The sequence below is a fragment of the Drosophila takahashii genome, chromosome 3L (genome assembly GCF_030179915.1).
Source record: "Drosophila takahashii strain IR98-3 E-12201 chromosome 3L, DtakHiC1v2, whole genome shotgun sequence".
In the NCBI taxonomy this organism is placed as follows: Eukaryota; Metazoa; Arthropoda; class Insecta; order Diptera; family Drosophilidae; genus Drosophila; species Drosophila takahashii.
This window is the reverse complement of record NC_091680.1, coordinates 12,306,746-12,333,444: the sequence shown is the minus strand read 5'-3', so window position 1 is coordinate 12,333,444 and position 26,699 is coordinate 12,306,746. Positions and strand designations below refer to the sequence as shown.

The 26,699-nt window shown below is 42.0% G+C and overlaps 5 protein-coding genes across 6 annotated transcripts; 1 reads left to right on the top strand and 4 right to left on the bottom strand.

The window, feature by feature from the left end:
- Muc68D (Mucin 68D) lies at positions 1-4,180 on the bottom strand. Its single transcript, XM_070215712.1, has 2 exons — positions 4,165-4,180; positions 1-4,105 (listed from the first exon to the last, which is right to left on the bottom strand). Exons 1-2 carry the CDS (start codon positions 4,172-4,174, stop codon positions 201-203), a joined length of 3,915 nt encoding a protein of 1,304 aa, XP_070071813.1. The 5' UTR covers positions 4,175-4,180; the 3' UTR covers positions 1-200.
- Positions 4,181-6,404: 2,224 nt separating this feature from the next.
- Tim13 lies at positions 6,405-6,848 on the bottom strand. The gene has a single exon (XM_017136907.3). The coding sequence runs from the start codon at positions 6,749-6,751 to the stop codon at positions 6,473-6,475; it is 279 nt and encodes a 92-aa protein (XP_016992396.2). The 5' UTR covers positions 6,752-6,848; the 3' UTR covers positions 6,405-6,472.
- Positions 6,849-7,181: 333 nt separating this feature from the next.
- Positions 7,182-26,687, bottom strand: Pi3K68D (phosphatidylinositol-4-phosphate 3-kinase catalytic subunit Pi3K68D). 2 transcript variants are annotated; one of them, XM_044396054.2, is made up of 16 exons: positions 26,226-26,687; positions 20,788-21,833; positions 20,669-20,721; positions 17,695-18,411; positions 17,543-17,631; positions 16,542-17,175; positions 15,911-16,481; positions 15,210-15,849; positions 14,900-15,145; positions 14,404-14,840; positions 13,936-14,328; positions 13,674-13,874; positions 8,852-9,048; positions 8,703-8,794; positions 8,491-8,640; positions 7,182-8,433 (listed from the first exon to the last, which is right to left on the bottom strand). In XM_044396054.2, the coding sequence occupies exons 2-16, from the start codon at positions 21,801-21,803 to the stop codon at positions 8,254-8,256; spliced, it is 5,616 nt and encodes a 1,871-aa protein (XP_044251989.1). In that variant the 5' UTR covers positions 21,804-21,833; positions 26,226-26,687; the 3' UTR covers positions 7,182-8,253. The 2 variants fall into 2 exon arrangements, with proteins under 2 accessions (XP_044251989.1, XP_016992450.2); XM_017136961.3 differs by lacking the exons at positions 7,182-8,433; positions 8,491-8,640; positions 8,703-8,794; ... (8 more) ...; positions 17,543-17,631; positions 17,695-18,411 and adding an exon at positions 19,494-20,059 and having other exon boundaries at positions 26,226-26,685.
- LOC108054143 (uncharacterized) lies at positions 9,790-13,458 on the top strand. Its single transcript, XM_017136963.3, has 4 exons — positions 9,790-10,088; positions 10,150-10,343; positions 11,142-11,235; positions 11,431-13,458. Exons 1-4 carry the CDS (start codon positions 10,061-10,063, stop codon positions 13,287-13,289), a joined length of 2,175 nt encoding a protein of 724 aa, XP_016992452.2. The 5' UTR covers positions 9,790-10,060; the 3' UTR covers positions 13,290-13,458.
- On the bottom strand, positions 24,528-24,867 carry LOC108054116 (protein new-glue 2-like). Its single transcript, XM_017136892.3, has one exon. It carries the CDS (start codon positions 24,865-24,867, stop codon positions 24,565-24,567), a length of 303 nt encoding a protein of 100 aa, XP_016992381.2. The 3' UTR covers positions 24,528-24,564.
- Positions 26,688-26,699: the final 12 nt, after the last annotated feature.

Here is a 26,699-nt window from a genome sequence, read left to right as displayed (position 1 = left end):
GCAGATTGAGTAATTCAACTGGCTTGAGGTACTAGAGTCTGCTTGTAACTTTTAAGTCAGTAACCACTCTAGAATAATGTGTACCTATACAAGTAATGTTTCCCATTCACCTATTATATATATATAAGAAAATAAACCCTATCACCAAATTCCTATAATTAGATTAAAGATCATGTCACTAAGACTAAAAGCTCAATTGGTTATTTCACCTTAGCCAGTCGCTGATCGACGCATTTCTGACTTCGGAGGTCGAACCAATTTCCTGGACTGCAGTAATGCAAGACAGCCTTGCCCTTTAGGCAAACATAGAACTTATTATGCTGCTTGACGTCGCCGAATCTTGTATCCTCTTCCACTTTGCTGCAATCCGGTAATCCTTCGGCAACTAATGCTGGATGACTGTCTTCCTGGACCTCGTCTATTGAGCACTGAACGAGGCTTGGGTAATTGCAAAAGTTTGACTTCAAGTCAAAGTGTAGACCCCTCGGACACTGTCGAGAAATAGCCCGTCCATTGGCGCAAATATAGAATTTACTGCATGACTTTGGATCCCTAAAGTATGCGCCATTTCTTGACAATGTGCAGTCAGGAGTCGATATGTTCGAGGGTTTCTTCGTCACAGCTTCCAGATTCTCTTCGTATGCGCAGTCTACTAGACTAGGGAAATTGCAGACCTTCCTCTTGATGTCGAAATTCAGATTTCTGGGACAATGGCCGGGAATCGGTTTGCCATTCAGACATACATAGTATTTATTGCACGACTGGGCGTCCCTTAGAAAGACTCCATTGGGCAAGTTGCTGCAATCAGTTTTTTCGGGTTCCAGAGTTGAAGTGCTAGCGATATTACCCTGTGTCGAACTTTCTGCCCTCGGAACGGTGGTGCACGGTGTTGTACTAATGGTGGAAGTACTGAGGGGAAGTTCTGTTGAACTCTGTGGAGTTGAAACCGTCGTGCATGGAGTCGTACTGGACGTTGGTTCAGATGGTTCAGTTGGTTCCGTAGACAACGGATTTTCAGAGCTGGAAATATTTCCCTCCGTCGAGCTTTGTGGTGATGGCTCTGTTGAGGTACCGCTTTCGGATCCATTGTTTCCTGAGTCTCCGTCTTTATCTGTGGTATCTGGCGATGGAACTAACGTCGATGTAATCTCTGGAATCTTTGTAGAACTTTTTGTAGATGGAACCGTGGTGCATGGAGTCGTCGAGCTTTTTGGAGACGGCTCTGTTGAGATACCACTTTCCGATCCACTGTTTCCGGAGTCACCGTCTTTCTCTGTGGTATCTGGCGAGGGATCCAAGGTCGTTGAAGTCTGCGTAGAACTTTGTGTGGAAGGCTCTTCAGAACTATCATTGTTTTCCTCAGTTGTAGATTTTGAGGAAGGTTCGGTGGTTAAGGGACTTTCGGAACTGGAAATATTTTCCTCAGTAGAGCTTTTTGGAGATGGCTCTGTAGACCCACTGTTTCCGGAGTCACCGTCTTTCTCTGTAGTGCCTGGTGAGGGATCTGAGGTTGATGAAATCTTGGTAGAACTTCGTGTAGTTGGAACCGTAGTACAGGGAGTCGAACTTGTGGATGGCTCTTCAGAACTATCATTATTTTTCTCAGTTGTAGTTTCTGATGTGAGTTCCGTCGTTAAGGGACTTTCGGAACTGGAAATATTTCCCTCCGTCGAGCTTTGTGGAGGTGGCTCTGTTGAGATACCGCTTTCGGATCCACTGTTTCCGGAGTCACCATCTTTTTCTGTTGTGCCTGGTGAGGGATCTGAGGTTGATGGAATCTTTGTAGAACTTTGTGTAGTTGGAACCGTGATACATGGAGTCGAACTTGTGGATGACTTTTCAGAACTATCAATATTTTCTTTAGTTGTAGTTTGTAATGTGGGTTCTGTGGTCAAGGGATTTTCTGAGCTGAAAATATCTCCCTCCGTCGAGCTTTTTGGAGAAGGTTCTGTTGAGATACCGCTTTCGGATCCACTGTTTCCGGAATCACCGTCTTTCTCTGTGGTGCCAGGTGGAGGTTCTGATGTTGATAAAATCCCTTGATCCGTGGTAGTTTCTGATGTTGATAAAATCCCTTGATCCGTGGTAGTTTCTGATGTTGATGAAATCCCTTGATCCGTGGTAGTTTCTGATGTAGCTTCAGTGGTCAAGAGACTCTGAGTACTACTTACATCTTCCTCTGTCGAGCTTTGTGGAGATGACTCTGTCGATGAGGTGCTTTCCACTTTTACAAAGTCATTATCTTCAGATCCCCTATCCTGCGCAGTTGTGCTTATAACAGGACCTGCGGTCGTTGAACTCTCCTCAGTGGAGCTTTCAGGAGAAGACGTTGGACTATCTGGGGAAGAACTTTCAGTGCTGGAAATATTCTCTTCCGTCGAACTTTCCAGTGATGGAGCTGTTGAAGGTGGCGTTTCTATATCAGTAGTACCTGTTGAGCTTAAAAGACTCTCTGCAGTAGAGCTTTCCGCTCCGAGTTCTGTGGACGTCGGGATATCAGAGCTTGAATCACCTTCTCCTGTCGCACCTGTTGATGATTCTGTGGACTGAGGACTTGGGGAACTCAAAACTATATCTTCCAGAGAATTCTCTGTAGATAAAGGACCTTCCGAACTTGAACTATTTTCTTCGGTGGAACTCTCCGAAGCTGATTCTGTTGAGGAGCTTTCTGAGCTTGAATCGATCTCAGTTGATGACTCTGTAGACAAAGGACTTCCTGAGCTTACGATTATATCTTCTAAGGAAGCTTCTGTGGACGAGCTGCTTTCTTGCGTGGAACTTTCTGATGAAGATTCAGTTGATGATTCCGGATTCTCTGAGCTTGAGGAAACGTCCGAGCTGGAAATATTCTCTGTTGATGATTCTGTAGACAAAGGACTTTCCGAACTTAGGATAATATCTTCTAAGGAAGCTTCTGTAGACAAAGGACTTTCAGTGTTTGGGCTACTATCTTGCGATGAACTTTCTGGTAAGGATTCAGTTGAGGATGAACCGTCCGTCGCTTCTGTCGATGATTCCGGATTGTCTGAGCTAGAGGAAATCTCTATTGATGATTCTGTAGACAAAGGACTTTCCGAATTTAGGATAATATCTTCTAAGGAAGCTTCTGTGGACAAAGGACTTTCAGTGCTTGGGCTACTATCTTGTGAGGAACTTTCTGTTAAGGATTCAGTTGAGGATGAACCGTCCGTTGCTTCTGTCGATGTTTCCGGATTGTCTGAGCTTGACGAAATTTCCGTCGAAGGACTTTCCGAATTCAAGATTAAATCTTCTAAGGAAGCTTCTGTGGATGATATAATTTCAGAGCTTGAACTTTCCGACTCAGATTCAGCTGGGGTTGATTCCGTGGAGAACGAATTTTCTGAGCTTGAGATAATTTCCTGGGTCGAACTTTCCGGTTCAGATTCTGTTGACGGATTTTCCGAACTTGAAATGATCGCTTCTTGATAAATTTCCGTCGTTACTGAACCTTCGGAGCTACTTTCTTCTGACGGACTTATTGATGGTTCAGTGGACAAGGGACTATCGAAACCAGAAATACTTTCCTCAGTGGATGAACTCGAAATATCAGCATCCGTAGAACTATCAGGTGAAGATTCGGTTGAGGATGTGGACTCAGAATTATCAGTAAAACTGATTAGAGAATCATCAGAGGGGCTTGGGGCAGACAAAAGTTGAGCTTCCCCAGCGTCCTCCAATAATTGCAGATGAGCAATTGGTCTGGTTTTCGGGGGAGACGGAGTCGTATCTTGGGATCCGCCCCATAGACTTGCAAAAAAATTAAAGTTTCCGAAGATGTTGAATATAACTGGTCTATCCACGTTCACAGTTTGTTTGATGTTAACTTCGGATTTATCCTTTTTTTCCCTTTGGTCATTAGGAGATGTTACGCTTGTCTGGTTAGTAATTACACATCCCTGCGTTTGACCATTAAACAAATATCCAGTACTGCATGTATTCTTTATCTGACCAAGGAAACCCAGGCAGAGATAATAGGAACGGGGATCTTCGGGGTCGACTGCTCTGGATCCAAACGATTGCCCTGCGCACGGATCCTTTGCCAGGGCCTGAGGAATGATCCACAGAAAAGCCCAAAGGACTTTTACTGAAAAATAAAGCAGGGATGAAATATTCGTTTAATTAATTAATTTATATCTCACTTACCAACTTGCATTTTAAAAGCACATTGAAGAAAATGCAACGGGCCTGGCCCAATTTCTCGCCTTTTATACTTTACAGTTTGGTTGAAAAACAAGTAAGTAATCTCAAGTGGAATGTGTAAAGAAAATTGTAAAGTACAAGTATTTTAAATAAATTAAACACTAACCAAAACAGAACGGTTCTTGGGTCTTACATATGTCCGATAATGGAATCGGAAATACTTTGCTGGTGTAGACGAACAAAACAAGTGACGATCTAAGAAGTTTAAAATAACAAAAGTTACTTCTATTCTATTTTTATTGAAAATTATATAGCTATAGATATAATTATAAATAACTGATATGCGAAATACTTAGACGTTAGCATCCTATTTCTAGAATATAGGATTATAAGTTATAATTATAATTTATAATTAACTTGTAATATATAAACTTATACACTTTACAATATGATAATAAACATAAGGAAAACTACGTTTTTACCATATATTTTCTTAAGAGTCACATCCTGTAAAATATAAACCATCAGAACATGAAATTACAATGATTAACAACTCATTGCAAATAACAATAACTTCTAGGATCTTGATAAGCGATTTCATTGTCTTTAGAAAGCTCTTCGGACCGCATTTATAATCTCTCTAATCTTTCCAATCCGGACGCATAATGGCGCTGTCAGCAGGCCTTTATCTCGGCTCACCTTGCGCGGTCGGCAATGTCGAGCGTTGTAGACCTGCGGGCGATAGTGTAACGGCTGCCATAACCCACCCCCTTTTCTCCCTCGGGGGTGAAGCCACCTACCAACCCATGTGAAACCCCCACCACCACCCAACGTCCCTCGGCGGCCCAACATTTCCGATTAGTTGTTCAGATAACGGGCCGTCTCAGCACTTATCGTACCCGTATTCTTGCAATGATTACTCAAAACCCCGGGGCACTTGCTGTTGTTGTTGTTGTTGATTTCGGGAGGGGCGGGACAGGTGGGCGTTATTACTATTTTTAGAATGATAGAAAGCTTTGGGCGGCAAGCTCCGGACTCCACCATTTAGCAGTGTTTTGGCCCGCACTCTTATCGTAACTTGTGTGGCTTCGAATGTACCTAGTTGAGGAAAAATCCCATGTTGGATTTTGTTACCTCTGGTATTCGAGCCAATAAGTTCGGCCACGAATTCGCATTTTATCTTTTGCATTTTTATTATTTTTGATTTTTTGTTTTTTTTTTTATAAATTTTGAATTACTTGCAGCATTTTTTCGACCAGTGCACGGGGTCACCTGCACCCACTAAAATTGCCGAAAATTGCCATGTCCGTACGTTCGCCAGCACTGATATCATCGAATTTTAATAGCTCCTCTACGAGGTCTAGTTGTTTAACTTGGGCCACCAACAAAAATGCATACAGTCATGTTAATTTTGATTTAAGTGGCCTTAAAACGGTTTACCTATCAGGGGGTCTTAGATTTTGCTCAAGACCTTAGGCCTGTTTCGCAAGGTTATTAGATCTGAGTTCCGAATAAGATTATTAGCTATGATAATGTGGCGAATATTCCAAATTTTTTTTATTTCTAAGGCCTAGTACTCACTTCAATCGAAAAGCCTACGAAATGAAAATCTCCACAAAAATATTATTATCAAAATAAAATATAGAACAAATTCAATTTCAATTCAATAAAGAGATTTTTCAGTTAAAAGCCCATCCAAATAAAATATATCGTATTAATATTTAATAATAAAATTAGTAATTTAAAATATTTAAAAACTATTAATCTTTTTGTAACCATATAATCGCTCTATAAAATTTCAAAATGCATTTGCGAATATACCCATCCCTTTATCAATATCATTTTCTTACATTGTTAGCAATAGCTAATAAAAACTAAATAATTGGCAAGAAAATTGAGATGAATTTGCATATTGCAGAAAATGCTGCAATGGATTAGAGTGGTCTCGAAACTACACTTTTCAGTGCTTGGGAAACCAGCGTCTCCGTGCAAATTGCATTTGGGCCAGTGAGCCGAGCACTTGCTCATCCGTTAGCTAACGAGACCATTCCAAACACGATAACGATCAGGAAAAGTGCACATATCAAGCTGACGGCTATGGGGTTATACCCAAAGACAACCCCCAACCCTCAGGAGGGTCTTCACTTGCAGTTGCATTCTATATAATCAGCTGGCTATCGCCGATCGCAGCGAAAAGCTTCCAGAAAAGGGTTGACTTTCAACCGATTAAAAACGACTCAAAATTGAGTTGAGACTGGATCAAGAACAAAATAAATTCGGTTTTAATTACAGGGTGACCGGAACTCGGCTTCTAGTTGCTCATCTCCACAGTGTCCATGGTCCTGTACTGCTCCCTTTGCAGGCGATTGCCATAGGTGCGGGACACCAGATTCCAGGCGTCCATGAAGCGATCCATGCACTGCGAAATGCACCTCTGCTCGTTGGTGTCCAGTGTTTTTCCCGGCTTCTGGATGCACTTCTTGAAGCACTTCTCCGTCATCTTCGAGAGCATCTCCTGGGCGTTGGCCAGGGCGATCTGCTGCTTCACCTGGCTCATCAGCTCCCCCTTCTCCATGTTGGCAGCCGCCATTTCGGATAAACAATTTTAATTTATAATTTCTTTAAGTCTGAACACTATGTTTAAGCATTTGCTTAAGTCCGAACTCGGGACTCGGACTGAAAGAGCACAGCTTACTGTTTAGATTCCAGATTATATTGGTTAGCATTAATAGCTAAATAAAACCATGTATGTAGGATAAACTGTCTGCAATTACATAGAAAAGTATCTTACCGTCGATATACTTTTTGGGTTGTCAGATCTGAGTGCCAATTTGGCTTTACCTACCACTAAAAGCATATTTTTAATTTCCTTAAATAAACCTGATAATAAACCACCTTTATAATCAAACAGCATTTGTTTTATTAATTTGTTATGCTTATATATTTGTGCCAAAAATTATTATTATTATAACACCAATTTAAATATTTTAGAGTCCTTAGCACTTACAGAAAAATTTGAATTTGATCTTAAATTTGCTTTATTTTTATAAAAACATTTGATACATTTGTTTTCAATCAGTATCGAAGTACTATTTAAAATACTCAGGCAGATGTAGCTCTAAAATGTTGTTTTATAAAAATATAATCTTTAGATTGCGGTGTATGCTCTTATACATATTTTACAATATTCGTTTAATTTGTTAAGACACTTTTAGTTCTTGTTCTCTCTGATAGTTATTTACTATTTCCTTGTAAATTTGTTGTAAGTAGTTAAGAGTTGAGTTTAGACCCAAACACAGACGCTTGCCAAAGGCGAAATCTCATTGAGATACTGAAAGCAGGTTAGTGAAGAGTAAAAATGGTATTTTTATATACCGTTCAAAATTTAAGCATTTTAATTTGTGTGCGTTTTTATTTTTGATCAAAATTGTTAAAGCCAAAATATATATTTGGATTTTAAATTTTGTAATAATTTAAAAGGGATAAAGATTTAATTGGGATAATTTCACCGATTAGTGCTATAGTGCACCAATACATCGTCATCTACAAACCGAATTTAAATATTTTAAGTATAGGATTTTTTAAATCTTTGATAGATATATTGCGAAAAAGGATTCTAGGCATAATACTGAACTTTTATTTAACTACTTCAAAAGATCATTTACCGGTTACCTACAACAGAATGTTCTCAACTAGCAACTACCAATATATTCCATTTTCTGAATTCCCAAGGTGCACAATAAAATTGATTGATTTTACATCTTATCTAAATTGAAGTTAAAGTAAAAGTCGTAAACACGTGCAAAGTTAAACTTTAGAGTTATAATTACATTTAAATGTTCAAAGAATGTTTTGTGTGGTCGGTATAAAATATTTACATCTGAGGCACAAATTGAAAGAAATAACACTACTACTGTCAGTTAAGTTATATATAATATTTGTATATGGAATGTACAATCACTTCGAGTAAGTAAGTATTATTGCGATCAAGAGAAGACAGGCACAAACATATATTAGTATTGCATAATCCTAGGCCTGATTGTCGGTAGGCAGGGTGTCCCTAGTGGTTCAGATCTCGTCTCTCGGATCTGGTCAGTTTCTGGGCACCGCACCCAGGCGATGCCAATCGCAGAGCTCCTGGCGCAGGTCGTGCTTCGATAGATCCAATTCGAAGCCCCCAAGCAGCTCGTTTTCTTGCAGCGTGTCGTGCGACCAGACGGTTACCTGCAGACGTCGTTCTTGTATAATATTCAGGGGCATTCGGTACTCCAACTATAAAGAAATATATATTATTTATTGAAACGTTTTTATATTTAATGAACTACATACAGTTTCCATGAAACTGGGAACACAGGTCTTGCGCACCACTTTGGTCTTGCGTTTGGTCTCCTTTTTGGGATCCGGTTTTAGGTAGCACTTCACATAGGTGTTGGGCTCCTGGCCGCCCTGCAACATGGGCAGCCCTTTGGCGTGGTGTATCTGGAATACATATATCCTCCATTAGGTCAATTATCAATAATATATTATCTAGCACCACCCACCATCACAGTAAGTACGCCGCGTTGATATTGCAGCGAGAGACGAATTTGGCCAATCTCGTTGGGATTATCCCTCGACGGTTGTCTCTTCACCTCTGCAATAAAAAGGTATATAAATATTTCAATCCAATTTATAACTTTTTAGATCTAACCTTTTATCTTCGGCATTCCTAGCTTGGCCTCCTGCTGATCGCGCAGCAGCGGATGGAAGAATGTGTACACGAGCTCGGAATGCGCAATTTCCTCGGACGCGTCGAACAACGATTTCAGAAATCGCTGAATGAGAGGTAGTCGTTTTTCTGCCACAGATTTGATATTTGAACGCCCCACATGCACGCCGGCCGGAAGACTAAAATCATTTAAGAAGATTGAAAACCATAAGTAAGAAAATTAATAAATAAAATATATTGCTGTAATTTACAGATGTATGTATGTACAATATGCCAAAAAAAATGGTAAATTGCAACAATCACCATAAAATGTAGGTTACTCTTTACCAATATTTTCTTCATAAAGTAAAAAAAATTCAATTAATCACCTTCTTCAAATTTAAAGATATGATTAATTAAATTCATTAAAAGTTGTACATCAATCGTCAGGTTGTCCAAAATTATATAAATTTATTTTAAATTGATCTATTTCATATTTCTAATCATTTAAGATAACATGATGCGATGATACGGTTCATTAACAAAGCATGATATTCGCAATTTATCGCAAATCTATTTATAAGTAGGTATATTGGTTACAATACATGAGATAGCATACAAGTTGGTATCAATTCAAAATACTTCGATCGATAAAATGACTTATAATTGAGTGTAAACAATATCAGATTATCCACAATGGAGGAGGAGGAGGCTTTTATCGCCCAAGATACGGTTCGGCAGCTTTATTATTATTTTTCATGGTGTTTATATAGCCGCTGGTTTGTCAAGGTGCGCTAACAAATCATGGTACAAATTCGCGATTACTTATCAGTGCTGGCAAAGCGTCTGTCCCGAAGTCCATGGCTCTGAGGTAACACCGCTAATAGCTGATAAATCGACGAATGGGGCAGACTGATTTCACCAAATCGGAGAGCCGGAGAACCGGAGAATCGGAGAGCCCGAGTAGTGGGTGAAAGAAGAGCGGCGGACCCGAGTAAACGATATCGGGCCGAATCGCTCCGATAAGCGGTAGCGCCAACGTCAGCGCTCAATCAGTCGACGAGCGAGCTGGGGAGCGGAGCCGAGAGCGGTTCGATTAGCGACGTGGTGAAGTTTTATTATACTTTTGGCCAAAACAAAGGGGGACTGCGAAAACCAACGACTTAAGCCAGAATGCCGAGCCAACAGATTTGCTGGTGAGACACGGAAGACATGGCCCAGCTAAAGAATGTGGGCCAAGGTAGGTGATGAATGCGTTAAAGAACTCTGGATATTTTATCACCCACATTTATCCTCTTCAGGTCAGCAGCAGGCCCTCCTCGTTGGCCCAATGCTCGCCTCGGCCATGCTGCTCATGGGTCTGGTTTTCGCCCTGCTGGGGATCAAGCTTTTCGGCTTCCGGCGGCGGCTGACTTTCGATCGATCGCAGGTGCAACAGCCACAGGCAAGCCAACAGCAACGACCGCCGCCACGTTACGCAGCTTTTGAATCACAGGTGCGTATGCGTATGCAAATCAAAAGAACTTAACAGCCGATGCACGCAGTTAATAAAGGTTAATGCGATACCGATACCACCACTGGCTATACCCATACCAATATTCATATATATATACGACAAGTGGCTCTGATAAGGCAGGGCAAATACGAATACAAACATTCGCAGGTGTTGAGAGGCTATATCATTTCGGAGAGTGTGTAAGTTGTGGATGGATGATAGCGATGGGGGCGTGAGGAATGCAAATCGGCTTTCACTTATTTGAATCTTGGGTAGAATGAGGTCTCCTAAATTATTCGGTTTGTATATTAGGGAATTCATAAAAGAAGTTAAATAAAACCATAAAAATCTGTGCAATGAGCAGAATGTTAAGTATAATCTACAGTAAGACTGACTTGTTGGTCGAAACTCTTATTAAAATACTTAAATATTAAATCTTTTGAAAGCCTAACTTTCTGACAAAGAATAAAAAAACCTTGTTTTTATTAAAAATAAAACCAATTAGTTAATTAGTTTAAATAAAACAGGTTAATTAAGCCAAGAAGGCTAAATCGCTTATCGAAATCACAATAACACAGAGAGCTCAAAACGAAAGGTAAGTCACACCTTATCGCATGGACGTGTTTTCGTATTCGTCTGAGTTCGCGTGTCTGTGGTCATGTGTAATACCTTTGCATTCGAACTAGTGACGCATTCTAGTGATCAGTCCAAACAGCTGAATCCACAGCTGATGGGCAGCAAGTTAATTTAATTCAGCATATCGCAATACCCTAAAAAGCAATTTCTGTAATTCTCCAGGTTAATGGTACCGATACCGCCGTCCATGGAGTCTTCCGACGTCGCAATCTCGAGGAATTCGAAAGCCGATGGCCTTCGGCATCAACAGCGACAGGTGAAGATAGCAAACCGAAATCATTCAATCGAAACTATTTTGCTACAGTCGAAATTCTATAACTTGAACTTTACCAAGTGAATTTTTAATAGCTAAAAATATTTTTTAAAAATTCTTAAACAGTTTCAAATTGATTTAAAGAACTGATTTTCCTTTTAAGAACAATTTTCTAACCTATATATATTTTTTAAACAGGAAACAGCTACATTACTGGCAGTGTTCCGAATCTGCAATTATATGGGGCCAGTCCCAGGGACACAAGAGCCACGGAGGAATCCCAAGTGACCTATCGAGAAAAGTCACAGGCACAACGCCAACACCGGCTGGAGGTGCACAGTGAGCACTATGAATACTACACCGCTCCACCTACCCGACAGCCTCCTGCTCCTCCTGTAGATTCGGCTATACTAGCTGAAACTCCTTCGGAGGTTTCTTCATCTAAAATACCAAAATCCTTGCCTGCTTTATCTCCTTTGATCACAAGAGAAGCTATACCTGCAACTGCTCCTGTCGTTCCCGTTCCCGAGCCTCCCAGCGAACTTGGAATGCCCAATTTCGATCACTTTGCTGAGAAATACGAGCTGTTCAGTGTGAAACCAACGACGGAGGTCACGACGAGACCAACACAGCTGAGGAGCAAGAACAGTGGACGTTATGTCAAGTTCGAGAGAGTGGATGATGTACCGGAAATTCTCACTCCCGAGGATCCGGTTTCGGAGCTACTCACTCCGGATGATGGCTTGGGAGGTGCCATGTCAGTCACAGCTGTGGTGCACAGGGGAGCAATACCCAAGGAAGAGCAGGAAGCGAAAGTGGAACCTCAAAGTCCAAGTGACCCCTTCGAGGAACCAATCAATGCAGACTCCGCTTTTGTGGTGGAAATCATAGCAGGAAGTCCTGAAGCTGAAGCTGCTCCTACTACAAAGCCCACCTCCCAAGGTGGCCTCTTTGATGACTTAGAATTACCGCAAGGTGAACACGACAGTGATTTTGTGCGGATTCGTTCGTCCTTCGTGATGAACGAGGCGGATATCCTAGATTTGGATCCACTGCAGCTGCCGGCGGCCAGCAGTCCACCAGGATTCGGAAAGAGCATCGACGAGGACTGGGAGAACTTTGCTAACCTGGACGCCGTGTTGGCCGTACCAGAACCCAACTGGGCCCTGCATCCAAATAGCGTAGAGCAACTGCCCACGGTGGAGACGACGCTGAGTGAGGCTACCCTCGGACTGGACAATGTGGAACAGGTGGAGGGTTTGTTCCATCAAATAGAGCTAATAGAAGACAGCTTGGACATCTTTGAACCGGAACCTCCAGTGCCCGTTGTGGAACCACCGCCCTACGATCCCGGTCTGCCCTATCTACCCGATTACGAATCCCTGATGCAGCTGGAGAACGCGAAGGGCGGTCAGAACTTGCCCAAATACACAGAGGTAATGGAACAAAGATCCAAGAAAGCCAATTATGTGAGTAGCATAGAGGATCTGTATGCGGAACTGGAGAGAAATGAAATGAACCAGACCAATGACATCCATAATTTTGAGGACTTGTGCCAAGAAATGGCCGTGGTGGTGCCATCCGAGCGTCAAGCTCCTCAGCCCGCGCCAAGATCCACAAAGTTAGCCACCCTAAATGTTCGAGGTGATGCCCCTCCCCTGGCGTGCTATCAACCTGAAGAGCTGCCCAGCTCCAGTTCCAGTGATACCGAGGGGGAGGATGGAGCCCGGTCCGGGCCACCACAGCCTGCCAAACGCGATCCAAAATCGCTGAAAGTCCGCTTCGATGTGGAGAACCTGCAGTACTACCAGTCCGCCGAGGTGGTAACCTCAAGTGAGGAGTCCGACGAGGACGATGAGCCGATGCCTCAGCCGACTCCCATGCAGCGATCCGTCATTTTCGAGCCGAGAGACAATGGAGTGCCCAGCCTTTTCGGATCCCAGGTCTCCCAGGAAGACAGTGATGACGATGATGGCTTTGGACGCGCCATCAGCCAGCATCGCTCCATGACTGCGGCTCTAAGGACAAACGCTGTTAGGAGTGATAGCGACGCCTAATCTGGAGACCGCCAACTGCCGCCAACTTCCTGACTTCCTTAGCAAATACAGTATTCTATGTGTTAATTTCGGCCCGAATGGCTATGACCTATTTATGTACATACAATTCGCTGATAAGTTGCCATATAATGTTGACTATATATAATAATAAAAGTATAGCATGAAAGCCATTGGATTTAAAAGAAAAGAATTTTTAAAAACTCTGTAAGGGGAAGTGAATCACACGAAAGTCAAAGAATTCTAAAGTACATTTTTGCAATTAATGCGTTTTCCATTCTTCAATGTCTAGATAAAGTGTCTGATAGACACAAGTCAGTAAGTGGAAGAGGTAAACATAAAGCCCCTTGGGTTTAATTAAACTTAAAAATGTTATCGTAAACTCACCTGTGCAATTTGACCAGAGGGAAGTGCATGCATAGCTTCTGATGGAACTCGGTAAACTCGCGATATGAGCGGAACAAATGCGTCGGATCCGGCTGACCATGTCGCGTCACTTCCAGAATATACATATAGAACTTTTCCATGCTGTAGTGCTTTTGGAAGCACACCACCTTCACAATTTTCAATCGGCCATCCTGTTGCATACTGAGATTAAAAACGATTAATTAGATAAAATATGATAAATTCAAAGGTACAACGAACTAACGTGTATTTTCGTGGCACGAACGACAGCAGCTCGCCGGTTCCCTCATCGGGGGTAAATCGCATCTGAGCCAGATTGTGCAGGAAGAAATTGAACTGAGTGAACCAGCTCTTCAGCGAGGATTGGATCATCTTGGCAAAGGTGGCAGCCGCTTCGGGATTCGATTGTGATGGCAGCAGGGCACGTCGCACATATTGCACAGCGTTTGAATTAACTCCCGGCATTCCGGCGGTGGCCATGTGGGCTAAAGTGTGCAGGAGCAGATCCGCATTTTTCCGCACAATATTGAAGGCCCGACAACACAGGTCCACAAAGTAGTGGAAGTCGGTGGAGGGCTTGTCTCCGCCATTTATAACATAGGCCATGTCAGAGGTTAGCACAAATGGTGTGCGATCTCTGTGAAAAAAGAAGATTTGTTAATTAATATAAATTATTTTGTGGCTTAAAATATATTATGATTAATTCCCTTACCTCTTGAAGTTTCCAAACATCTGGGCATCGCCAAGGAACTTGCCAAAGTCAATGTGAAACAAATGCCCCGAAGTCTTCAGCATGATGTTGTCATTGTGCCGATCACAGATGCCCAGCACATAGGTGGCCACACTATAGCCAGCACAGGATAGCGTAAAGTTTCGCACCGCACTCTGGTACTCCAGCGGACTGGGATTCTGCTTGCCCAACCACTCGGCAATCGGGCGATCCTTGAAGGAACCCGTCAGACCGCACTCAACTTGGATTTTTCGCAACGTTTCCGCCTCGTTGACCAGCTCAATCATCCCGCTTTTATATCCCGTGGGCACACAGTTGAAGGTGACGATTTTCAGGTCCAACCTTTCGGCCAACCACATTTTGTTCATAATCCGAATCAGCTGAATGGTCAACTGATCCTGTTGTAAGTCATCTCCGCACTGAGAAGGATTTTAATCTTTAGATTATTTTGCACTTTATGGTAACCATAGATATTTACCTTAAAGATTGCTGGTAGTGATTCGGCATCGGGTCCCACGAAGTTGATTTTCAACGGCAGCGTGTTGGAGTTAAAGTAGCTGCAATTGCGCACACTTACTCCAGTTACTTCCAATTCAGGTCCCAATGGCAAACACGTAGGCTTCTCCAGCAGATCCTGATGCACCTCGTCCATGCCTGCGGCCAAACTCTTTTGCCGCATCGACTCCTTAGCCTCTTTGACAGACTCTGCTATAGTTGTGAGTTTCTATAACAAGATATACATATTATTTAATGATTTAATAAAGAGTTTAAGAGCTACATCTGCTTACCTGACACATTCGATGCTGGTACATAAAGCGCTGAAGCATCTTCTCACCGCAGATGGCCATTAAAGCTCGCAGCATCATTTTGTTACGGCGATAGTAGCGCGCCTGGGTAACCTGCGACTCGTCGTACTCCTGGTCCACCATGGCGGCCCCGATGGAGTTGTGCGGATCATCCGGCAGACTGTGCACCAGGAGCCAGTACATGTGGTGGGCAAAGCGCGGCGATTCCAGGCACTTGGACAGCAGGAAACGAGCCATTGCCGATCCTTCATAGGTGTCATGTTTCAAACTTTGCACTAATTGGGGCAGGAAGTCCACAAGCTGGTCATTGGGCATCTTGGAGATCCACTCCACGGCCTTCTCGCGAACCTTGGCATCCGGATAGCGGGGCAGCAGCAGCTCCAGCGACTGCAAAGGCGAAAGCGGTGCCCAGGAGTGGAGCAGGGCATGCAAATCGATCAGATTGGCGTAGTCCCAACTGTGGGCGGCATGCAGGACTTTTGGCAGGGCATTGGGATAGTTCTGCAGGTAGAGTCGTTTCTCCCAAAACACTTCACGTCGCTCAGTGGCTCCAGTGTAGCCCAGCTCAGCGGTGTCCAGCAGCTCCTCTTGCAGATTAGCATCCAGTGAGGCAAAGTCATAGCTGGCAGGGATTAAACCATTGAATAAATATCTAATAAATTTCTTTTAAATGCAACACTTACTGTGGTGCTGGTTTTGGCACCTCCTGGTGCTCGGGAAACTCTATGCGGCCTCCATACGGAGGCACCTCAATGCTTAGAACGGGGCAAAAGTCAGGAGTCGGATGACAGCCTCGCGCCGGAGCTGGTCCCAGCATCTTATCCGTGGTTGGTGGCCACAGGGACAGGAGGTACGGGCCGCAGATCATCACTCGCTTGAAGTCAAACAGCTGGATGGAACACCAACCCAACTCGGTGGTCACTTGACGCCTCTCTCCATTCTGCTCCGCATTCGGTTCGCCTTCGCTGGCCGCCTGCTTGCCATACAAGACAAACGTGAGCCTGGCCTCCCGAGGCAGAGTGCAAATGGGATGCTGATCAAAGGTCAGCCAGGCGCTAAAGTTAAGGCGAGGAAACAGACCTCCACTCGTGTCGTTGGAGCAGGTCAGCACATTTGGCTTGGACAGTAGGCGCGTTCCATAAACGATTTGAACGCACAGAGAGTAATCGTCGAACTTCCAATTCGGCGGTGGCCTGTGCAGGCAGTTGATGCTGACCACAATTGGTTTGGACACGCAGGAGATGGGTATGGGAGCTGTAAGACACGATTAAGTTATTTAAATAAAGATATTACGTTTTATATCAGCCTACTTACTTGTTGAGTAATCGGGAGTCTTCACCGAGAACGCCACCCGGAACACATTCGCGTACAGCTCGACCAGTTCTTGCACGGCATCTCGCAGCTCATTGCACTTCACCTTAATCTGCTCCAGCATCGAGCGTGGACGGAGCACTACTTGAGCGTAATCTCCATAGTCACTGACAATTTCCGGATTGCTGGCGCCTGCCGCGTACTTCTTTTGCTCCACCTCACAGATGCGCTTCAGATCGGCGACGCACCGTGCAATTTCCATTGTATCGATTGAACCGAGCAGGGCGCAAATGGCCTTCACTGCCTGCACAACTCCGGAGCAGCTCACTACACTCCGTCCGGGCTTTCCGTCAGCTGCTGACTCCAGCTTATCGATCTCCATCTCGAGCGTCTCGATGAGTATCATCATGTTGTCGTAGGTTACAATGGGCACCACCTCGTTGGGCAGTAGCTGCTCAGGCAGCAGATCGGCATCGTGCTCATCATCCCGCTCTGTTCGTGCGATCGCCTGCATGTTGGCCGCCGTACTGAGGCAGAGACCCAGGTGGACATCCTTCTCCAACTGAAAGCTGTTGTGAACGCACTCAAGCTGACTGAGTTTTGACGTGGGCGCCAGCCACTCCAAGAGACCAATGGGCTGTGAATGACAATTATTTACTATTTTTTGAAGCTTGCAAAAATTATGCGAAAATTTTACTTTACAGAGAAAATATTCTATTTTGTATAGTTGCAATAAAATAATTTTAGAAAGTATATCCTATATATCCTTATATCTAGACATCGGATTTTAGGTGAAATCGTTGTTTTTAAATATGATTTAAAGCCAAATTTGATTGGTTACAATTTTTTTACAAAAATCTCAATTAAGTTTGGCATAAATCTAAGCATAACCTAATAAATACAATTTGTAACTAATCAAATGTGGCTTTAAATCGTATTTAAAAAAAACGATTTAACCTAGAATTCGATGGGTACTTATATCCAACTATTTAATTTATACACACCTTCACAACATAATCTGTGACGGTTCCTTTCACCTGTCCCTCCAACGACGCCAAAGCCTGTGCCACCACCTGGGCCACGACAGAGTCAACTGTTGGACAAAAATTAAAACCATTAGATAGGCATATTTTAAATCTTTTTAAATCACACTTACTGTCGCAGGTGAACGTAACTGGCATTCCATAGCCCTTCACCTGTTCCTTGGCCATGGAAGCGGCCAGAACGTGCGATTGAAGGGTGTTCAGTGCCGGATGCACGATCACCTTGATGCTGGTGTCCATCATGTAGTGGTAGTTGAACTCGGCGGCCACCACATGACCCACATTGGTAGGCGCATCGTCGTGTGGGTAGCGTGACCTGAGCTCCTTAACCATATGGTAGAACTCCAGTAGTTCAGGATCATCTGTGCGCTGGTCACTGATTAGTTCGTACAGACGTGTACAGGTTTTCCGTCGATCCAGTACCACATTCGCCGGAATGCTGTTCGTATAGCTGTCAGTCAGAAGAGAAGACTGCTGAGGCTTTGAGGCAGGCACAGGTGCCTGATTTGATTCATAGAGCTGCTGATTTCTTGGCGGCAACGGAGGAGGCGGCGAGATACTTCCGGATCCGTTCTGCGACAGCTTTAGACTATCCTCCGGCGGCGCATCTCCATAATACGATGATGATGATGTTGATGGCTGAGCCAGAAAATCTTGACGCCAACCAATTAGACCGACATTTGGACTCACGGTGGTCGCAGTTTTGTCCCATCTATTGACCGCTTCGTACATGGGATCCGAGTACTGAGTACCTCCATCGCCGCTGTACAGAAAGTCAAAGGGATCGTATTCCGCATAGTACGAAGTGCTGTCGGAGGCGCTGTCGTTTCCTGCAAGTAGCGAGTGCATGATCAGTTCCGGTTTAAATCCAGTTCCCAGACCCCAGTCCGAATATCGCCAGCAGTTATGCAAAAATGCTCGAGAACCGAGGCCTACTACTGCGAGAGTCCGGGCACATCACATCGTGTGGCCAAAAATAAATGAGACGGCCCCAAAACACCAAGCAGAGCGATGTGGATCGGCCAGACTATAGCACCACTGGCAAAGCGAGAACGATTTGCAAATCTACGCTAACAAATCCGGCGGACAGCGAGGCGACTGCCATCGCTAATAGCTAATTGTGATTTCTGTCATACGTCGCCCACGCTGTCCAGTACAGTGGGCCCTAAACCATTCAAAATTTGATTTTAATAGAAAATTGATTACCAGAGGTGCTAAAAAAAATGTTCTTAAAAATGATTCTATAGCTACACAATTTAAAATTTTAAAATACTTATTGGCTTTAAATCGGAGACTTGATTCTGAGTGTGAAAAAATATTTGCTTAATACAAAAATATTTGCTTATTATTTAAGCCTTTTTAAATTAATTATTTTAAAGCTAATTCAAAATTTTTTAAAATAATTAGACGCATAACCGATGGACCACTGTGGCTAAGTGAGTATTTATAAATCGCTTTGTTTCTCAATCTGTCCTCTCTAGTGCCCTTACATCTGTTTCATTTACCACAAAAGGAAAGGCTATTTTTCTAAAGACCTCGTAAAAGACCTTGGTAGATCCATCTGTTTTCAATCATTTCGAAATACTTTAAAGACTTTATGCAAGAACATTTTAGGGCATTAGCAATGCTTAATGGCTTAAAAGTAATTTGACAAAAATTTAGCAATTAAATACTGCAAATGAAGCCATCAAAAAGTTAGTTAAGTTTCTTAAAGTCCCCCCCAATGTAATAAATAAATACATACATATGCTCTAAAAGCTCTTCAGTTTCAAAAGTAATTTCAATTATTATTTTGTAAAGCGGGAACAGGCATTATTAAATCTGGTAAGCGGGAGTTAAAAACAAGCGGCTAAACGATTAATAAAACAACAACAGACAGCAATTTGTTTAAGAAATTATTTATTTGTTCTCTCACAACGATACACGATAAAATTAAACATATGTATGTATTTATTTTTGTATATATGTGTATTAATGGATATATGTAGCAGCAAATCACAATGTGTTCATTTCGTAATACATGGTTATAAAAAAGAAGAGACTAAATCTTCCCATTTGATCACATTTCATTCAAATGACAGTCGCTAAATTTTTCGAAAATTTTGAAAAGTTCAGTACTTTTTGATCGTTATAAGTGCAGTAATATACGTAAAAACAGTTCCGAACATTATGCACTATTATGACACCGATTTATTGGCTGACTTCAAAATTATTTCGGTGATTGCGGAAGGCACAAATTTCGATATGAGGGCACATTAATATTATACATTAGTATTTTCGTGTGTAAGTAGGTGGTTCTAAGTATGTGCTGCTATAGACACTAATTGGTCTTTGCCTCCGAAACGAACCAAACCGACCCGAAACCCGTTAGATGGTGTAGTTGTTGTGGGTGTAAAGTAGTTGCTTTTTGCAGTTTTGGTAGTAGTAGTACTGATAGTAGTAGAGGACTTGCAATTAAAATGGATTACTTTTTCGACACTGCAATATAGAGAAACGAAAACATTCAGTTTAATTCTTAACTAGAGGAGGGCGACGACTTGCTACTGGAATATTCTAAAATCTTTCTCGAGCTAGCTAGGCATTTAATACTGTTAGTAATTAGTCAATACATTATAGTTATTAGTTTAAAATTCCAATATATATTGATACATTGAATATTTAATTTTTGTAAAACAATAAAAGTGGTAAATACCAATAAACTCCATTTTAAGTTCAAATAAATAAATAAAAGCTCTGATAATTTCTTAAGCTGATACCGAATTCAAATTTCTTAGTTTATTTTGGTGTATTTAAAAGTTATTTTTTGAAGGTTTTTCTCAATCATCAATAAAAAAAGTGTTTCCCTTATCTTAGATAAAAAACAAAATTTGGTAAAACGAAAAACAAAAATCGAAACAGACTTATCAAAGAATGGTAATCAAGCCAATAAGGTTTATTTGCATGGTGAATATGTTGTTCTCTGCCAAATAATCGCAACATTCAAGTTTCAGGCTATATTTCAAACTTTGTTTACGGTGCGAAAAATCTATGGGGATCTTGACGAGGGTCCGGGAGCTACACGTTAATTACAACATTGCGGTTGCTTACCAGTATTGTCGTTTAGCAGGGGATCGAAAGCCTCCAGCACACTTACACGGGAGCTGAAAAGGTAAAAGAGTTACATGTTACTAACCAATAGTTTAACTTATTATTATATTAATACATACTAATCCTCGTGATTGAGGTCTATCAAATCGTTGCCCCGCCGAGTGCCAGCGGGATGACCATTGTTTCCAGTGTGGCTAGTGGAGCTCATGCTGCCAGTTGAGGGCACTTGGCGTCGCGGCTGGAAGGCTACTCCATTGGCCTCCACTGAAGATGGAACGGAATGATTGGACGGTTGGCTGTGATGGCTTGTTGGCGGTGCTGCAGGAGCCGGCTGCGATTGGGGCCGCCGCAAATCCATGTGCGTGTAAGCACCTCCAAAACCATATCCCTGTGATGGATACTGCGGCGGCATAAAGGCAGCCGATCCAGGGACTATGGGCGCCGTGTAGGGCGTTACCACTGCTCCCGGATAATACAAATAGGCGTTGGTCTGCGGCACTGGAGCGACGGCCATTTGGGCGGGCATGCTGTACAGCCGCTGGAGCTCCTCGTTATTAAGGGGCCTCTGTTGTTGGGCAGCCGGTTGGTAGGGCACCAACTGCATCTCACCGTAGGCTCCTCCTCCGGCTGCTGGAACCATGCCATACGGAGGGGGCTGAACCGAAGCCGGATGAGGAGCAAAGCCGTAATGAGGAGGTATCGATGATGCCGCTGCTGCTGGTCCAATGGGCACCATAGCCGACTGCGGATTGGTTGGCTGCATTCGCTGCAGATCCTCGATGAGCTTGCCAAATGGACTGCTACTCTCCGGCTGTTTGCTGGTTGGACTTGCGAAGCAAATCAGGTCGTTATCCGATACCTGCGGCGGCGGCGTCCGCGATCGCTCCACATTTCCCGGACTGGCGACCACCTGATGCACATCCGAGTGGCGTCGCGCTTGATTCACGCTCTGAGTACGTTGCGCCGCCTGGTAATCCCGACCAGAAAGGGAGGAGGAGGTCTGCTGATAGCCAGAGCCGTACTTCTTGTTTCGCCGGTAATCGTCGAGGGCATGCTGCTCCAGACTCAGGGCGGTAGCTTTGGCAAGGTCATCCTGGAACTGCTGGTCGTAGTCGATCTGCGCCTGATTTGACATTATCCCCTCTGAAGCGTCCGTTCCGTTGAACTGCGAATGGCAACCAGAACACAAGGTAAGAAATTTTCAAATTTTGGTTAACTTTTTTTCAGTTATTTCTCTTTCAATGCTTATTTGTTATTCCCGTGGTGAACAAAGGCGTTTTGCTTTTTCGACTCCCTTATCTCTGCGATAACAAACAGGCGGCGATAAAAGCGATTATGCCGTGTAAAAGGCAATGGTATGAGTACTTGGACGAAGAACAGGTGAGAAACCATTCGATGGGGGGAGTACCCTATCGGTAGGTTTTCGTAGAGTGCTTAAAAAGAGGACCGGCAATCGTTATTGGCAATTCAGGGTGATTCAGAGACCAGGCCAATATTTAATCAATGCTAAAAAGGTTCCCTAAGTTTAACGTCAGTAGCATTATCTCCTAGATTAAACCATTTGTGAACTTATGATCATTTTTTAAAACATTTTTATTAATATACTCTGATTATAATCTGTAATTACAGACTATTCTTTTTATACCCCTTACTCGTAGAGTAAAAGGGTATATTGTATTCGTGCAAAAGTATGTAACAGGGAGAAGGAAGCGTTTCCGACCCTATAAAGTATATGTATTCTTGATCAGGATCACTAGCCGAGTCGATATAGCCATGTCTGCCTGTGCGTCTGTCTGTCCGTCTGTCCGTATGAACGCTGAGATCTCGGAAACTACAGAAGCTAGAAGGTTGAGATTTCCCACACATATTCTTGGGCTTCCTACGCCCCCTCTAACGCCCACAATCGTCCAGTAACGATTTTAAAATGTGCCTGGCGACCACATCTTTTAAAGATTGCATTTATAATGCATAAAATGCGCAATCAAAAAATTTTGTATATGGGCACTTCCAAAAAAAAGTCCACCAAGCCAAAAACCTTGAAACTTGAAAAAAACATATTTCCACATAATTTTGCCCCGATATTAGTTTCTAATTAGTTGGATACTGAGCTTAACTACAAATTTGGAGTATAGTTTGATTATTTTTATGACAAACCCCACCTATATATGCAAAAATCAGTTTTTGGCTATTTTTTTGTTATTTTTTGGACCTGTCTTCTGTTGTAAATTTATCCTATAGGAATGCTAATATGTGACATTTTTCTGTACTGAATGCTTCATTCACATGCTAAACTATTAAGTTAAAAGCAAAACATCCAGCAATTGAGAGATAGAGGTAAAGAAATCCGCTTTACAAAACAGTCGGAAAAAATGTCCCGAGCGACATGTCCCGAGCGAATGTGGTTGAAACTGCATAAAAAAAAAACGGCAAAGAATTTTTGAGTAAAACCAAAATCATTTCACAGCGACATGTTTGAACAACATTCTAAAAAAATCGCATTCAAATATTCCATCAGAATTTGCTAATTTCTGGTGTTGTATGAACTTCCCCGAAATCCACTTCTATTTTTGTCCCGAGCGAATACGGCAGTTTTTTACCGATATCTTAAAAACTAAAAGTGGTACAAAATTAAGATTTTTACCAAAAATAGAGCTTAGGAAGAGTGAAAAGAAAAGCCCATAATTAAAATTAAAATCCATTGTTTTACAATTTTTTTTCAACTTTAAAGGTGTGCAAATGTCCCGAGCGACATTTTGGAAGTGCCCATATCCATCTTCCTCGCACTCCCTTTAGCTGAGTGATTGGTATTAGATAGTCGGGACACCAACGCGACCATAGCGTTCTCTCTTGTTTTTACTGTGTTTAATGTGCATGAGTTTTTATGTTTCCGCTTATTTTTAAATTTCTTTGGAATTGTTAAAATAAGCTAATATTATTCTTAAAACTTATAAAATTAAACGAAAAAAGAGTGCGAGAGAGATAAAGATATGCTAAACCTAACGGTTATCTTATAACGCTCAGAACTTTAAATAATTTAATTTAATAATAAAATATGGGAGGTAGATAGATTTTATATTAATGGGCCTTTTAGGTCAATCGATCCTGATACTGATCAATATCAGGAAACGATTCCTTCAACCTGTTACATACTTTTTCTCAAGTGCAATATATCTTCTTACTCTTGGAGTGACTTAAAAACAAGAAAGGAAGCTACCTTCGGCCAGCCGAAGCTTATATACCCTTGCAGATAAAGTAGTGCTCACTCGGTGCTGTTCCAGGGATTCCAGATTTAGCGTTTCTATTTTTGAATTTTGTTTTTAAAGAATTCAAGAATTCAAGAATTAAAACGCCTACTTCCTACAAAGTAACAATGAATTTTCTTATATATCTTTGAATATTCCTATATATATTAAGATATAGTGGTCCGATTCGGCTCGCTCCGACATATGTACTACCTGCAATTGAAAGAAGACTTTTGGGAAAGTTTCATCGCGATATCTTTAAAACTGAGAGACTAGTTCGCATAGAAACGGACAGACGGACAGACGGACAGACGGACCGACGGACAGACGGACAGACGGACAGACGGACATGGCTAGATCGACTCGTCTAGTGATGCTGATCAAGAATATATATACTTTATGTGGTCGGAAACGTCTCCTTCACTGCGTTGCAAACATCTGACTGAAATTATAATACCCTCTACAAGGGTATAATTATACCCATTGATATAAAAATAGAAATTATAAATTAAACTAGAATTTGATGTTAAATTATTTTATGAATGCCATATATTTAATAAGGTAAAATTATAAAGCTAATATACGATTTTAGGTTCGGGAAAAAGAAAAATTAGGAATCGGGCGTAGATCAGGTCGTGTGTGTTCTAATGGAGTTTAATCACTTTGGTGTTTTTTGCTGTTTGTGCGCCTTCTGCGTTTTATGACTTTTTTGCTTGGTTTCCTCACAACCTTCCACTTTCTTTTTGTTGCTATTTTGCTAGCTGATGAAGCCACGGTTGTGGTTGTGGTTGTGGTCGTGGCGGATTCTGTAGTGGCCGAGGACGAGGCCGAGGCAGCTGTGGTGGTTGTGGTAGTGGTGGCGGCTTCTGTCGTAGTTGTGGAACTGGCCGCACTTGACTTGCCCACCAGGACACATGCCACGGTGACCAAAAGGAGCAGGGCACAGGTGAACTTCATACTTATGCTTGGTAAGTGAATGCGATCAACTGATACCGTTCTGGAGTTTTGACAGCGCTATTTATACCGCTTTCGGTGGGTGCAACAATGGTATTAGCAAACATTTGATCTGGCTCTATTAAGTCTGGTCTCTTCGGTATCAGCGTGAGAACTTGATGCCTAACAGGGTCAAGTAAACAAAAATTTGCGAAAAATTAAGTCTTAAGCAATTGTTTAAATATACATACACGTTTCAGCTGGGGATTTCTAATAATATGCTGCACGCGCTTATAAAAGCAAATATGGACTCTATAAGGCGTATGTATAGAGGATTAGTTTGTAACCATATAAAATGGAAATAGTCTTGATCAGGATCACTAGAGGAGTTGATCTATTATCTATTTCGCACTCTTTTTAGCTGAGTAACGGGTATCTGATATTCGAGGAACTTTTCCTTTTTAAATTAAGACCCCAAAATGACAATATCATAAGAAACATTAAATAACTTCAAATTACTGAATGTGTTTTAAAGATTAAAAAGTAGGTCAATATTCTAAATTATTTTGTATCTGGAAAAACCAACGGAAATACCAAAGAACGAATTCTTACACTTTTAGGAGGAAGTGGGAATGTGATTGAAGTGTTATATGTAAGCCAAATATTTCTATTCCGAAAAGATACGAACAATATGTTGTGGATTGATGCTAAACACATATATAATAAATAATTGGGTACATTGTACATATAAACAAATTGCAATCGCTTCGAATTCGTGATTGCGATACAGCCGAATGGCGCAAAAAGGCACAATTGAGCGCGCAATTGTAAATAAATAAATAAATACAAACAATAGCGGAGGCATCAATTTGTGTGAATGAATGCTGCGAGTAGCGAATCCCCAGAGATTGTATATGTTTATAAGTATGTTAATACATCCAAGAGGGAAACGCTCCGATTTTTTCCCATTGAAACCATTCTCGTATGCAGATAGGAAACAGCTGTTCAACAGAAACACTCCCACAAAAGCCATGAGTGTGTGTGCGTTTGGCGAAAGGAGAGGAAATGGAAGATAAGAAAATGCGAACCGGCGAGGGAGAGCCAAAGAGAGGAGAGAGAGAGGACTTTTGCCGCAAAGGTTAAGGTAAATCAATAGATTACAACAAATACAAGTTAACTATTCATAAACAACCAATCAGCTCAATTGATTGCCAATTTATTCGAGAGTCAAGTAAAGGAACCTCAGAGTGAAATTTGAAAACAATAATTTCGGTGGAAGGGCGAACGCAAGGCAAATGATAATGGAGATAGTCGTAATCGTAGTCATTAATATGCAGACCGTCTTCCTCTTTGTGATTCTCATTCGCATATTGCCAACTTACTCGCTTTTTGAGGTGTCACCTCTGCTGTTTTTTATAGGTTCCGTTTTTTACTTGCTGGGGCTTCGAATTTAGACCATCCGGTAAAGCGCTTTGTTTTCACTTCTTTTCCTTTTTATTTATATTATTATAACCAAATACCGAATGGTTGTAACTTTTCGGATGATTATTTTTTCTTTTTGGACGGGGAGGTGTTTCTCCTCCTACACACCTACTCCCACACACACAAACGAGACGAACAAACACGGAGACACACGCACAAACAGAAAACTGTGACGAAAAACTTAACATGCAAAACGCCAAAATACTGATAAAATTTGTCTTATTTTATATTATATTCCTTCACTATCACATGCTATTAACACTTTGGCTGAGTTATGTACATTAAAAGCAGCTTTTTTTGTGTGCAAATTCTTAACACACGAACAACACGAAATAACGCAAAACGGAATGCAACAAGCAAATTGAGATGGAACA

Excerpts from the sequence above, each read along its gene's own strand:
- LOC108054143 (XM_017136963.3), top strand. The coding sequence starts at position 10,061 with ATGGCCCAGCTAAAGAATGTGGGCCAAG. Across the intron at positions 10,344-11,141 it reads ACGCAGCTTTTGAATCACAG|GTTAATGGTACCGATACCGC; the intron begins GTGCGTATGCGT and ends GTAATTCTCCAG. Across the intron at positions 11,236-11,430 it reads TTCGGCATCAACAGCGACAG|GAAACAGCTACATTACTGGC; the intron begins GTGAAGATAGCA and ends TTTTTTAAACAG.
- LOC108054116 (XM_017136892.3), bottom strand. The coding sequence starts at position 24,867 with ATGAAGTTCACCTGTGCCCTGCTCCTTTTGGTCACCGTGGCATGTGTC.
- Tim13 (XM_017136907.3), bottom strand. The coding sequence starts at position 6,751 with ATGGCGGCTGCCAACATGGAGAAGGGGGAGCTGATGAGCCAGGTGAAG.
- Pi3K68D (XM_044396054.2), bottom strand. The coding sequence starts at position 21,803 with ATGTCAAATCAGGCGCAGATCGACTACGACCAGCAGTTCCAGGATGAC. Across the intron at positions 8,641-8,702 it reads GCGGCGTACTTACTGTGATG|ATACACCACGCCAAAGGGCT; the intron begins GTGGGTGGTGCT and ends TATGTATTCCAG. Across the intron at positions 8,434-8,490 it reads TTCCCAGTTTCATGGAAACT|TTGGAGTACCGAATGCCCCT; the intron begins GTATGTAGTTCA and ends ATTTCTTTATAG.